The 14,721-nt window shown below is 33.1% G+C and overlaps 3 protein-coding genes across 5 annotated transcripts; 1 reads left to right on the forward strand and 2 right to left on the reverse strand.

Annotated features, from left to right (window-relative positions):
* The first annotated feature begins 53 nt into the window (after positions 1-53).
* Mtr4 (exosome RNA helicase Mtr4) lies at positions 54-5,029 on the forward strand. The gene is made up of 10 exons (XM_012366646.2): positions 54-250; positions 348-449; positions 937-1,179; positions 1,263-1,470; positions 1,628-1,894; positions 1,992-2,823; positions 2,907-3,079; positions 3,156-3,587; positions 3,837-4,374; positions 4,473-5,029. The coding sequence occupies exons 1-10, from the start codon at positions 171-173 to the stop codon at positions 4,628-4,630; spliced, it is 3,033 nt and encodes a 1,010-aa protein (XP_012222069.1). The 5' UTR covers positions 54-170; the 3' UTR covers positions 4,631-5,029.
* On the reverse strand, positions 4,790-8,751 carry casp (Fas associated factor casp). Of its 2 annotated transcripts, none has more exons than XM_012366659.2 (12): positions 8,541-8,751; positions 7,997-8,065; positions 7,628-7,922; positions 7,349-7,526; positions 7,001-7,277; positions 6,785-6,926; positions 6,532-6,677; positions 6,298-6,452; positions 6,027-6,222; positions 5,774-5,877; positions 5,346-5,658; positions 4,790-5,154 (listed from the first exon to the last, which is right to left on the reverse strand). In XM_012366659.2, exons 1-12 carry the CDS (start codon positions 8,577-8,579, stop codon positions 5,074-5,076), a joined length of 1,995 nt encoding a protein of 664 aa, XP_012222082.1. In that variant the 5' UTR covers positions 8,580-8,751; the 3' UTR covers positions 4,790-5,073. The 2 variants fall into 2 exon arrangements, with proteins under 2 accessions (XP_012222082.1, XP_067211291.1); XM_067355190.1 differs by lacking the exon at positions 8,541-8,751 and adding an exon at positions 8,252-8,399.
* Positions 8,752-9,525: 774 nt separating this feature from the next.
* LOC105672016 (methyl farnesoate epoxidase-like) lies at positions 9,526-14,703 on the reverse strand. 2 transcript variants are annotated; one of them, XM_067355192.1, is made up of 11 exons: positions 14,324-14,703; positions 12,107-14,232; positions 11,714-11,965; positions 11,443-11,624; positions 11,160-11,359; positions 10,865-11,045; positions 10,642-10,750; positions 10,393-10,573; positions 10,159-10,276; positions 9,932-10,073; positions 9,526-9,849 (listed from the first exon to the last, which is right to left on the reverse strand). In XM_067355192.1, exons 2-11 carry the CDS (start codon positions 12,189-12,191, stop codon positions 9,665-9,667), a joined length of 1,635 nt encoding a protein of 544 aa, XP_067211293.1. In that variant the 5' UTR covers positions 12,192-14,232; positions 14,324-14,703; the 3' UTR covers positions 9,526-9,664. The 2 variants fall into 2 exon arrangements, with proteins under 2 accessions (XP_067211293.1, XP_067211292.1); XM_067355191.1 differs by having other exon boundaries at positions 12,107-12,208; positions 14,012-14,703.
* Positions 14,704-14,721: the final 18 nt, after the last annotated feature.

The following is a 14,721-nucleotide window of genomic DNA, read 5'->3' on the forward strand; positions in this document are numbered from 1 at the left end:
AATATTTTAAATTCAAATTTAGCGGTCGATAGTGCTGCGATCTCCGGCTTAGTTCGTTTGGTTCATATTTTATTGTACAGCATATGGTAGTTGTGCTATAATCAATTGAACGAATTGAACGAATAAACGCTGTTATCGAAATATTGGAGCAATAACTATTTAAAATAATTATGGCGACTTTTAGTGAAGACTTATTTGACGTTTTTGATGAGCGTGGCGATGATGCCGAAATACCGGACATCGCGTTAAAGTAAGTGCACGATTGATGCGAAAAAAATGGCTAACCTCTAACCACTGTAAAAGTTAATCTCATGAGTACATGTTATTTATTTAAAACAAATGTGCAGGACAATCGAACTTGATGCGAGATTAAAGCGGCAACATGACACGGATGATGAAAAATCAATTGTTAAAAAATTACGACAAGATCCTGTGCTGGATGACATTAAGTAAAATTTTATGTTATGTTTTCATTTTAACATTTTTTGTTGTTAGAAAAAGAATAATTTTTAAATTTTTTAATATAAAATTATTGAATTAATTAAATCAAATATTAAATATTCGAAACTATACAATTATTACAATTAATCATAAAATTATGTTCACTAAAGTTTTAAACTTTATATCTTGATTATAATAAATACTTATTTATATTAAAAGAAGAAAACTTATTAATGTTTCTTGTTTCTTTTACAAGGAAAAGCATTATAAGATGTATTTATTTATAACAATTTTTAGATTTTATAGCATATGATACATAACTACATTATCTATCTACTTTATGAACTTGCAATAAGCAATAGTAAAGTTACACACAAGTTATAAATATTTAATTATTATTAATTATACATATATTTAATAGAACTTTAGAAATATAATACAAACTTTGGTTCTATCACTATACTTAAGCAACTACATTGAACATTATTTTTTTAGCTTAGAGGAAGTAGCATGTCGTATAAAAGTGCATGCTATAGACACTATAGAATCTTGTACGCATGAAGTCGCTATTCCTCCTGATCAAGATTATGTTCCTTTGGAACGTAATCAGGATAAACCAGCAAAAGAATATAAATTTATACTTGATCCGTTCCAAAAAGAAGCAATTTTATGTATAGACAACAATCAATCAGTTCTTGTTTCCGCACATACATCTGCTGGTAAAACTGTTGTAGCCGAGTAAGTATTTGACATTTAAAAAAAATATTTTCTCATATAATCTTTTATAATGGTTTCATTTCACCACCTTGTATTTTATATAGATATGCGGTAGCATGTTCACTCAGAGATAAACAGAGAGTAATATACACAACTCCGATTAAAGCGTTGAGTAATCAAAAATACAGAGAATTTTATGAGGAATTCAAGGACGTTGGTCTAGTAACAGGCGATGTTACAATAAATCCAACAGCTAGTGTATTAATTATGACCACTGAAATTTTACGTAACATGCTCTACAGGGGTTCAGAGGTTTGTTTTATCATTATGACTCTGGAAACAAAGTAAGCAATCGTTGAGCAATGCAAATAAAGAATATAATTATTAATATGGTAATGGTAAAACGCTTTGTAAGAAAAATATAAAGATGTATGATGTATATATAATTGTGCATTTACAAATTATATAGATAATGCGTGAAGTCGGCTGGGTGATATTCGACGAAATTCATTACATGCGCGATAAAGAGAGAGGCGTAGTGTGGGAAGAGACGCTTATATTGCTGCCGGACAATGTGCACTATGTGTTTCTTTCTGCTACTATACCAAATGCACGACAATTCGCGGAATGGGTGGCACATTTGCACAATCAACCCTGCCATGTGATATCTACAGACTACCGACCCACCCCATTGCAGCATTACATATTTCCAGTTGGTGGCGACGGTATTCATTTGGTAAGTGATAATTTATGAAAAATCATGTTCGTTTAAGGACTTGGCATGCAAAGAAAAATACACAGTATGCTTTAAATTATTATTTATTGTAAAACAGGTTGTAGACGAAAATGGCCAGTTTAAAGAGGAAAATTTTAACAGAGCCATGGCGTGTCTGCAGAATGCAGGCGATGCGGCTAAAGGTGACACAAAAGGTCGAAAAGGTGGTCTACGCGGCACGAATAGCGGGCAAACAAATATTTTTAAAATGGTAAAAATGATTATGGAGAGAAACTTCGCGCCTGTAATTATCTTCAGTTTTTCAAAAAAAGATTGCGAATCTTATGCGATGCAAATGGCTAAGCTGGATTTGAATACGTTAGAAGAGAAGAAATTGGTGGATGAGGTTTTCAATAACGCTGTGGACGTTCTGAACGACGAGGACAAAAAGTTACCGCAAGTTACAAATTTGCTGCCGCTTTTGCGACGTGGAATTGGCATTCATCACGGTGGACTCTTGCCGATTTTGAAGGAGACCGTTGAGATACTGTTCGGCGAAGGTCTTATCAAAGCACTTTTCGCCACTGAAACGTTCGCGATGGGCTTGAACATGCCGGCGCGGACGGTTCTGTTCACGGCACCCCGTAAATTCGACGGTAAAGATTTTCGTTGGATCACATCGGGTGAATACATCCAAATGTCCGGTCGCGCCGGCAGAAGAGGTCTTGACGACAAAGGGATCGTCATATTGATGATAGACGAGCAAGTTAGTCCAGTCGTTGGTAAAGCAATTGTTCAAGGAAAACCGGATCCGATCAATTCCGCGTTTCATCTGACGTACAACATGGTTCTTAATCTTCTCCGGGTGGAAGAAATTAATCCGGAATACATGTTGGAAAGGAGCTTTTTCCAGTTTCAAAATCAAGCTGGTATTCCCGCTTTGTACAACAGTAAGTCGCTATTGTTATTCAACGTTATTATTATACGTCCAAAAAAAAAAATTGAAAATCAACCGCCTGTATTACATTTTCAGAGGTAACGGAATTGTACGACACTTATAATACCGTGAATGTCGAGAGGTACGACGAGATATCTTCTTATCATGACATACGCGAACAACTTGATCAGTTGAGCGAACGGTTTCGGTCGTTTTTAACGCGACCGGAATATTTGCTTCCATTTTTGCAACCTGGAAGATTAGTGAAAGTGCGTATTTTTACAATTTAGTATGCGCGCATCTTTTTGGCAATTTTTGGTAATACATTTGTTACGTATATTGCAGGTGAAAAACGGGAACGAAACGTTTGATTGGGGCATCATAGTGAACTTTAGGAAGAAAACCCCGAAAAATCCAATGAAAGACAAAACTGTTGTAGTTATTGACATTTTACTGCACGTATCGAAAAGTTCTAAAGAAGGCAATCCAATTCCTTGTCGCGAAGATGAAGAAGGCGAAATGGAAGTGGTTCCCGTTTTGCATCATTTAATTTCTCAAATCAGCTCGCTTAGATTGTATTACCCAAAAGACCTCAGGCCGTCTGACAATAGAAAGAGCGTATTGAAAACGATACGGGAGGTAACGAAAAGATTTCCAGATGGCCTGCCGTTGCTTAATCCCATCACAGATATGAATATAGGAGATCAGGCCTTTAAAGATATCGTGAAAAAAATTGAAACGTTAGAAAAAAAATTGTACGCACATTCTTTGCACAAGGTAAGTGATATAATACGCGATAATGTAATAAAAAATAGTACATCTCTCTGAACAATGGGGTAGATTTACATCATTTTATGTTTATTAAGATACAGTTCTAACACTTTTTTTCTAAGTATTTCTGCAGGATCTTGTAGAAAAATTAGGAAACTTTACTGTGTTATTGCAATTGTTCAAACGTGTGTTTTCTTCTTGTCTATATAATTTAATTTGGCTTTGATATATAACTTACGATCGATCTGTTTACAGGATCCCAATGTAAATATATTGTATGAACAATTTTTACATAAAGAAGAATTAGCTGCACAACTAAAGCAAGCCAAGGAGGAATTTAAGCAGGCTAAGTCGATACTTCAAATGGACGAACTCAAATGCAGAAAGCGAGTTTTAAGGAGGATGGCGTATTGCACAGCGGCGGACGTTATAGAACTGAAAGGACGTGTAGCCTGCGAACTGAACGGTGCCGACGAGCTACTAATGACAGAAATGATCTTCAATGGTCTTTTTAACGCTTTAAACGTGCCACAGATGGTGGCGTTGATAAGCTGTTTTGTATGTGACGAAAAATCAAACGAAATGCCTAAAAGCACGGAAGAATTAAGCGGCCCGCTCCGACAGATGCAGGACTTGGCTCGAAGAATAGCAAAGGTTTCTACAGAAGCAAACTTGGAATTGGATGAGGATGCGTATGTCGATAGATTTAAACCATTTCTAATGGACGTTATATATGCTTGGTGTAAAGGCGCAACGTTCTTACAAATTTGCAAAATGACAGATATATTCGAAGGTAACGTATATTAGCGTATCTCGTTGCTGAGATATATTATTAAGCACAAATTTTTCATGATTCGGTGTATACATGTGCGTATGAAACACACATTGCAGGATCTATCATCAGGTGCATGCGGCGTTTAGAAGAGGTACTTCGACAGTTATGTCAAGCTGCGAAAGGTATCGGGAATACAGATCTAGAGAACAAATTCAGCGAAGCGATCAAACTTATAAAACGTGATATCGTGTTCGCTGCGTCCTTATATTTATGATGCGAAGAAGAACTAGGGTCACAGAGTAACACTTTGTTTTCATTTTCGTTCATATACGTTTCGATTTGTATATCATTATTAAATTATACAGTCCTATACGGATTTCCACTATACTGTCTGTTATTTACATAGTCCAACGTTCACACAAACAGAAAGCAGTTTATAAATTGCTCAGATTCAATTTATTCCTGGGAATTTAAAGTATATAATGTACGTACGCATGTGGAAAGAACATTTTTTTTCCTTCTTTTTTTTTTATAAAATAAAATTACATTTGTCATATACGACTCCGTCGTCCACGGAAAAATGTTCAGCGTAAAAATGTAATTGTAAGATAAACAAGATTCGATAATTGCATGCCATCTCGAAATTGTTAAATAAATACATTTTTGAAGAATATTTCGCGATACTTATTCTCTACATATAAATTTAATTACAATTACTTATCGTTCCTCTAAAATTACCGTTTCCTGCGGACAGAATTTCAGTTCCATCAAGGTGAGCTTGGAATCCATGGATGTTAACTAGAACAAGTACACAAATGCATTAGCATAACATTTTGTACGTGTACTTTTTAATAAACGTTCTCAAAAACGAAAATCTTTCCTGAAAGAGTGATGTTATCTTAATTTTTGTATAAAAAGTACGGTATGGAAAAAAAAATCAAATAAATGTCTATACAATAAGAACTTAAATGCTTACATTATCTACTTACATCCCTTCGAGGCCAACTAGACAGAAGCTTATATTCCTCTGTAGGATAACCCTCTACAACGAGGAAATTAAAGAGGGTCTGTAACGGCGTGTCCGATTGAAATTTACGTTCCAGGAATTTTCCAGCTGGAAGTCGCACTCTCACTTTCATCACGCCATCGCCCGCTCCCTGTTGCGGTTCCGGTGGTAAACTAGATTCTATGGCTTGTCTGTGAGCCTCTTTCCTCGCTTCCTCGGCTAACCTCTCATTTTCAGCTTGCTCTTTCTGTTTCTTCTCAAGCTCTTCCTGCATTTGTTTCGCTTCGTCCTTTGCTCTTAAAATATATTTTAAATGTCATGCTTATCGCTCAACGTCTAAATTGTCTATGTGCCCTTACAAATCCAGATATATATATTTCCTTATTTTATTTTTAATATACTTTTTATTACCTATCAACTGCCAAACTTTCTTGATATGCTCTATCTTGTTCTTGCTTAACTCTTTCTCTAGCCTGTCGTTCTTCTTCAACGCTAATATCAGCTCGTCTCTGTTCCTGTTTTAACGAGAGTAAATATATGATGTAAAGTATGTTCATATTTGCAATTGTTAAAGTGCAATGAGATCAAAACTGTATACTTCATATACATGTAGCAATTAGCACGCTAATATTTCCCGACAATGTATAAAAGCTGTACTTCTTACTTGAAATACATCGACGGCTTGTACCAAGTTTGTCAGTAACTCGTTAACTCCCACATTGCCGTGTACGATAGTAAATATCTCGGTGTTCGATCTAGATCTCATAATAATCATGAGAACTGGCAAGGTATCAACATCTATGCTTGACACAGCCAATGAACCGACAGTACCAAGGGTTTGAGTTACCGAATATAAAAATCTAAACATGAAACAAAAATGTTTAACTGAAACAAGTTCTGCTAACTTTGTACATTATATCATTTGCATATAGTACCTTTCTTTGTTAGATTCGTACGTGATGTCCCAACCCCACACTATAAAATTGGCTGAAAGAAGTTGAAGCACCGTTTCAAAGCCTAACAGTTGAGTACAAAAGACATTTGCTAATACGCTGTTATCATGATGCAAATATACAGCCAATAATTTTCTCTGCAATGATAGAAAAAAAATACATATGCTTCTAGTGTCTTTAGACGTACTTTTGTAGTACTAAGATCCAAGTACAAACCTCTTTTGCTGGCTTCAAACATGATTCCTTCAGGGCATCTTCGAATGTACCAGCGAAAAATTCCGGATGTGCTGGCCCATATCGCTTTTCAAATTGCTCCGCAAAATGCAATGTACCCATCACCTCATCCACTACATTCTCTGGCACTGTTCACAAAGGAAAAAAATTCATGTCATTGTAAATTAGCATTAACGCGGATGTTACATCGCGCAATAAAACAAAACGACTATTTCATATTTTAATGTAAACTCACTCAGACGCTCCACTTTAGTAGATTTAACATCGTCTATGAAAATATCATCCTCAACGTTAAAAGGTTCAGGAACATCTTCAAATTCTTCCACATCCTCTGGTTCATCTACAGAACTATCGCTGTCGATTAAATCTATAACGTTCTGAAATAACACAAATATTAATGAATTTATTACGGTTGAAAACTTGTGAAAAATTTATTTTTGTTGAGACATACCTTTTTTTCTTCTTTTGCAGGTAGCTTTCCGACGGACAAATCATGCTCGGGATAACAAATTCCGCTTTGTGCCAACATTATGTTATCATCCTTTATCGAACTAGGCCAACCGTTCCATTGCTGATTTCGTACAGGCACATCTATTAACGAGTAAACATCTGTCTTCACTTCCAACACAGTACGCGTGCCAGGAAACTTCAGCTTGTACGTTACATTATGCACTTCATCCTTTACATTCAGTGTATACGTCTGTGTCATACAATTTGACAGACTTACGCTTGAATGGAGAAACACATATTTATTATTACGACAATCACAAAATTGTACCGGCAAAATTTTGCAACTTACGTGTCTTGGGTTAAGTCACCATCTTGGGATAGTAATGACAGATACAATGTATTTTCTCTAGGCAAATCTAACGTTTGTAATACCGTATTCGCTGTTTGGGGTTCTTTTTTCCAGCCACGTAGATGCTGTTGACAAGGTGCTATATTTGTTTTATGCCATATAAATTGTTTGAGATCCCCTGAAAAATAGATTTTCATATTTATAACTTGACTCCTCTAGACTGAGTTTTACCACAAGCTAACCTAACTATAAATGTAATAATCAATAATTTCTACTTACTCAAGGTAGATAATTCAGACAAATTTATTTTATAAACATTATCAAGATAGTTAAGGTGGAATGTAAGTATTCTATTTCTCATGCAACTTTTAGGTCTACTTGTTCCAGGTTTTGCACTTTCTATTATATCTGCTTTTGTTGTTGTTCCTATCTTTTTTGAGTTTTGAGCTATTTGTAGCTTTGATGATGATGACGAACGCGGAGTTGCTTTAATTTCCTCTACCATTTCTATATCTGGAGCCATCTCAGAGGGCAACTGTTGCGTACCCCGTGGCATAGCTTTATTTATGGCAGCCTGAGTAAAAAATACGTAGAATATTTTTATACATAGAAATAATCGTAGAAACCATGACCATTATTCGTATTTACCAGTAAATCCCAGTTTGTTTCTTCCAGATATATGATAGCTTCTTCAAAGTCATCGATTCCAGTACAAGCCTGTAAAATGTTTATAAAATTATTACAGAGTTATAATTACAGAATTTGCATTAGAGAATTTTCTGATTTGAAACAAGATATACATATGAAGAAAAATTAAAAAACAGTTATTATGGCATATTTATGCAAAGATAATAAAAATAAAGATATGTCATTGATAATCCTTTTAATCCAAGAACTTTTTACACTTTAAAACAGACAAAGACATGTAGAATGACGTGATGAATTTGAAGAACGTTTTCGCGGATTTTGCCAAATGTCAACACGATCCAACGGATGTATAGTTTATATTCGATCGTTAGATCATTTTAATTGATCTCAAATATATCCGACAGCTCGGTAAAAAACGAATGTAGCCAAAAACTCGCTTCAAACGTCTTTAGTTATTGTCAATGTCATTTACACATCCATAATCCATAACCTAACAAGTATTTGCGTTATGCGAGTGAGTTGCACGAAAAATTGATTGGCTTACCTGAAAGTCAGCCAGTATCGCGTCTCGATTTTCAGCCATCGTAATGAAATTCCAAAGCGAAGATTACAAGATAATCTCTCGTGTGAATTGCGACACTCACGTTCTATTATCTTAAAACTATTACAAATAACATGCACAACAACCGCGAGCCATTGACGTCTTGAGGATGTATGGGTTGTACAATATTAGTCAAAAGTCGAGGTTGAAAAACAATGTATTTCTCAAGCTCATACAGACTGAAACAATAAATAAATAGATTTGCATTATGCAGAAAATGCTATTGCAAATACTATTGCAAAGCAATAGGATTTTCAATATTTTTATTAAGGCAAATATTTATAATTAATGTTTTACGGCAGAAAATTTTTGAATGTGAACATACCCTGAATTCAACTGTAAGAAACAAAATAACAAAGAAATCAGAAACTTGTCGATTATTATAGACATTTAATATTTTGTAAAATTACATAAAATATAAAAATAATTAATTATTCACAATAAATGAATAATTTTGAATCAAAATATGGAATCATATCGGCGATCTAGTAATTCCTGCAAAGTGCTGATTCGCAGCGTCATCGCATCCACTTATTTTAGAACTACATAGCTACATCAATTTCTCAAGATTGCTGGTAAAACACTATTTGGTTCTTGTCCATGCTATATTCGTGCAAATTCATATTTACATGACTTTACGCCAAAGGACAAAATTCATATATATAATTTAATAAAATGCTTTAAATGATGCAAGATTTATTATTTTAAATAGAAAAAGTTGTTAATTTTTTTCTTTTTATATATTTTTGTTGTAGTCATTGTAATAAGTATACGTATGCACACAAAATTTATAACAATAAAAATATTTCTTTCTGATAACGTATTGTTGTAAGAACAAAAATTGATGATGTAATTGTTTTTTTTATCTTATATTGTAGTTTATATAAAATATAAAAAAGATTTGTGACTGAAAATATAAGAAGAGTAATTTCTTGTTGTAACATTTATTGGAATAACATTGGAACAAATTAAAACAAGATAAATATAGATTGCCTGTTTCAGAAATAATATATATTATTATATAAGTAATATTAAATATAAATATATGTTAATATTATTAATCCAAATTACACTCTCAGGGAAATCAATGCTTTATATGGTTTGGGACAGGGCGTTGCACCAAATATGAAATCTTGTGTAGATGGTTGCGGTTCACCAGGAACTACAGAAAAGCTGAAGTTTTGCAGCAGAGTAGCTATTATGATGAAGATGTTGCTCCTAGCTAACATCTCCCCTATGCAATGACGCTTTCCTGTAAGTCGTAAATTATTTTGTTCAATAAGCATATAAAGTACAAAAGAGTACAAAAAGAATACTAAAAGAAGGAAGCATACCAAGGCCAAAAGGAAAATAATTGTCTGGCGTAACAATATTGCCGTCTTTATCGAAGAATCTCTCTGGTCGAAAATTTTTAAAATCATCACAGTACGCTTTATCGTCGTACACTCCGTTAAAGTTTACCATAAGCATCGTATTCTAAAATAATAATTATTTGTCCATTTTTGTTAACTTAAATTCTTATAATTTTGTTCGTAAAATGTCAAACTTCTTCCAGTGTTACCTTTGGTACTTTATAGCCCAAAATAGTAGTGTCTTTCAATGTTCTATGTGGAAGACTAAAACTGTAAGCTATGAATAACCTTAAACACTCCAAGACAACAACTTGGAGGTACATCAGTCTAAAAAGTAGAGATATAATTGATATTTTATGCAAAATATAATCTTTGTTCTTATGCGAAAATTCCTCCGCTTTCAAAGTTTATAATTACAAACATAAATGATTAACAATATTTACTTTGGTTTGTCGGCCATTGTAGGAAGTCTATCACGACCGATAACACGATCTAGTTCTTCTTGCACCTTTTTTTGAACCCGTGGAAACAATATCAGATAGAGAAATGCATAGGTGAGTGAGTTCGCAGTTGTTTCGGTACCTGCCATGAAGAGATCTACGCAGACAGCTACCAGCTGGGATTCTGAAATTTATTTTATCACTGTAGTAACAATGTTATTATTAATATAAATTATATATGCTTCTCAATACCGTTGAATGAGTCACTGCGATTCTCCGAACTCAATGCAGTTAGATAGACATCCATCAAGCCTCTTGGCGCATTTGGATCTAATGTCTTTTTATAATATTGCATTTGTTCCTAAAAAAGATCATATTATTCTTTCATCATTATCTTCGAGCATTAAAAGATATCTATTCGTGAAATAATCTAATAATATATTATTAATAATACTATACAATAGAATCCACTCACTTCTACAAAATCCCATAATTCTTTATGTCCTTCGGCAAATGATTTGTAACCGGACGTTTCTGGTATAATAAAGCGTAATAATGGGAAATAACTGAAAAGGGAACCAAGCATGTCCATTTCTGTTAAGGTCTTTGTGAGGATTCGCTGTACACGCTCGAGCTTTTTATCGCCAATCTCAAATCTGAAAAAATATTAGAAATCATCGATATAAAGAATTAATCTTTTACACGTGCCTTTAGGTTTTATAGAAATTTTACAAAATAGCAAGAATGATATTTGAGTAATTGATACCAACCGTTTGCCGACTATCATTCTCCAGATTGAGTTCAGAACGTTCAGATCGAAAATGTGGACCATTTCAATAATCATTTCCCTTGATTCGGAAACTCTCTGGACTTCCTCAGCCTTAATAGCCGTTCGAAGTTCATGTTTGAGAGTCTCATCTTCGACTGCGCTGAACTTGTCGTGCAGTTCCAACTTGTTTAAGTTGTCTTTCTGTAATTTATATGCCTGATTATTATTATTATTAACGTTATTGTTCTCTTTACAACTACACTCTTTACGGCGTAACAACCGACGTTGCTTGTCTTCGGAGATTTTCCGATGTCCTGTAGCAACTTCTTTAAATGTTCTAACAGTTCCCGAGCCTCATCTTCGACAAGCGCGGCCATACCGGTGCGACTGAAGCCGAATTCCCGCAAGTGGCGCGTAACGAATCGTCGTTGCTCAGCCCACGGCTGCTTATCCGTCATAATGATTCCTAATCGTGAAAAAGACATTTGATTATTTTTAAAAAGTCAAAAAACACTTCCACATTTTATTTTATTTTTTTTCCAGGTAGATAATTACCTCGCCTGACACCAGAAGTTCTGAGTTTTTGTAAAATTCCTGCCGGTCTGCCGTCGCAATCCTCGTTAACTAATATCGCCTGCATGCTCTGTAGATCGTTCGCAACGATGACGCGAGTCTTACCAATTTTCAAACCCACAATAGGACCGTACCTATCGCGGAGATTCAAGCAGATTTTGTACATATATTTGACTTCTCGGCGAATGCGCGTCATTTCCAGCGCACAACCTAAAATAGGCCACCATCTCGGACCTGATAATGATGAAGAATGTTCAGCCATAATTAAAAAATATATGTACAAGAAAAATAATGCAGTGTAAACTATATTAGCAATGTTGATTGACGATAAATTTAATCAATAATTTTTTACAGTGTATCTGAGAATCTTCCTACCAGGTGGGAATCCTTTTGGTTTCCGGCAGTCCAGATATGGCAACAATAGTATGAACACCAGCAATAATATTGCAGTGACAACCATCGCGTTGCAATTTTAATCTACAACGCAAATATTAATAAAATATTCCGATAATTGAGATTAAATAAATAAAATAATATAGGAAAGAGAATAGCAAAGGTTGAACATTTGTGAACTAATCTCTGTAAATTTGTGAAATATCAGAGAATATATTTCTATACTGAATATGTTTTACCACACCTGCTTTTGCTACTTAAATTTTAATATCCGTGTTTATTTGCAGAATTTCAAAAATATTCACATAACGTAAAAAGTATAAAACAATCGAGTTTCTAAAAAAAGTAAAATATATATAAAATGTGAAATACTCTCGTAAGAAAAAGTTGTATACAAAAAGCATTATTCGCATTGTCACCTACATTGTTCCATAAATCGTTATATAATCGAATGGTAAAAATACAAAATTCTTGCTATCAATTGCTTTTAAATATGCATTGATTATATAACAAATTATGTATGAACAATGTAATTATAAATACACGCATAAAACAATGATACATTATGCATTATGTATATACATTGATCCATTATGCATTTAGAAATGTAAATTTAAAACTTTTTTGAAATTAACAACAGGAATTGAAATATAAAAAAGTATGCTTATATATACCTTTCTGACGCTTAATAACGCAATTATATTTCTCCTTCTTTATGTTTAAAAATGTTGGCAAGCGCAGCTGCATCATTTAGCATTCATTATTCAGAATGAATAATTAAGTCTTACAATTATGTAGGAAATAGGAACTACACTAAACTAAGGTAACTAAGCCCAAAGTCGTCAGACATTCAATAAGCAATTATAAAAATTTAACTTTTTTATTAAAATATTTTTATCTTTTTTTAAAAAGTATGCACACATATCAGTATCTAAACATAACGTAGAATACATGTAAAAGATACTTTTTAAATGAGAAATTTAGAAATTTGTTTTCCATCCAAACCTTTTTACTAAAGTTTTTTTATGTTATCTTTGAATTTTATATTTACAGCAAATATTTAAAACTTTTTTGAAATTAACAACAGAAAATATCAAAAAGTGTACTTATATACAAAATATTAGCAATGTTGATAGATTAACAGCAAAGTTGATCAAATAACATTTATAAACCCAAATAGCCAAATTTATTTTGAGTATTAAACTATTAAGATTTATAAAAATTAAGTAATAACTATTTTGTTAATATGTAATCGGACATTGGAATTTTTACCTCATGCAATCATCCTATAAAAACTATCCTTAAATACTACAAAAGTGTTGAATAGCGAAATAAAAAAATATTTTTTGACAAAGTAGGAAAAGTGCAGTTCTTTAGATTCTTTGTCAAAAGCGATTGTATTTGGCACTCAAACTGTTAATAAATATATAAAATTATTATAATTTATTATAATTATTATATATAAAAATATATAAAATAAATAATAAAATATAAAATTTAGAACAACGTGAAACATGTACTAAATGTTTCTAAATCGATAGAATTTGACTATTGCTTGAGTTACGACTACAATTTGATAAGAAAACTTGATATCTTATTCTTATGATCCTCAGAATGCTATAAATTTGATTGATTAAACTCCACTAAATAAAAAAATATTTCGAGTAACGGACAAATAAAGGAAACTATGTTATATGATAATCCCTTCATTGGGTGATGCAAAAGAAAGATATCGGGAATCCCAGTAACACATGGTCGTTTCATATATATTTCCTAAACATATCCAATGTATTCATGCACGTTTAGGAAACGTATATGAAACGAACATGTGTTACCTGGGAAAAGTCGGTAACAAAATACTTCTTCAAATTATTAAACTAATCCTACCTTAAACTTGGAGAAATTTTCTCATCCGTTGTTTAAGCAAGACTGATCATGGACCAGCGCTCGATTGGCTTTTAAATACCCCTCTTCGTACTCCTTTGTTTTCCGCAAGTTCAATATGCGAAAATTAACATATCCTGGCGCAGAATCATTATGAATGCCCGATCGAAAAAGTCCGACGGGAAAACAAAAAGTTTTGGAGAAATTCTGGCACATGACGAAATCTAGATAGTATAAAATTTAACACAATAAAAAAAAAATTATTTTTAGTTTAAAACAATTGAAGCTTTGACATAAAGAAAAGATTGATCATACCATATATTAGAATTACTCTTTCCTTATAAATGTAGAATATTTTCCACTTAAATAATCAAGATGTTTATTCTTGATATTTACTGATTATATTATACATTTATGTAATTTTTTAGAATACTAGACATACACACGCGCCTTTTTTCTGTTCTTTCCTTTTGTATCCGTTTAATTGTATTTGTTTAAACACTTTAAACTTGTCAAATAGCTATTAAAATAAAGCTGTCAAAATACAAACTGTCAAACGCAATCATCTTTATAACAATGATTGATGATAAACAAACTCATCGATACAAACTTCGCGATAGACAAACCGATCGATAACGCGATGACAACGAAAAGAGGTTTCAAAAGTTAATAATATGCCTTTTTTAAGGCAAAAGATTTTTTAGAATATAAAC

The sequence above is a fragment of the Linepithema humile genome, chromosome 5 (assembly GCF_040581485.1).
Source record: "Linepithema humile isolate Giens D197 chromosome 5, Lhum_UNIL_v1.0, whole genome shotgun sequence".
In the NCBI taxonomy this organism is placed as follows: Eukaryota; Metazoa; Arthropoda; class Insecta; order Hymenoptera; family Formicidae; genus Linepithema; species Linepithema humile.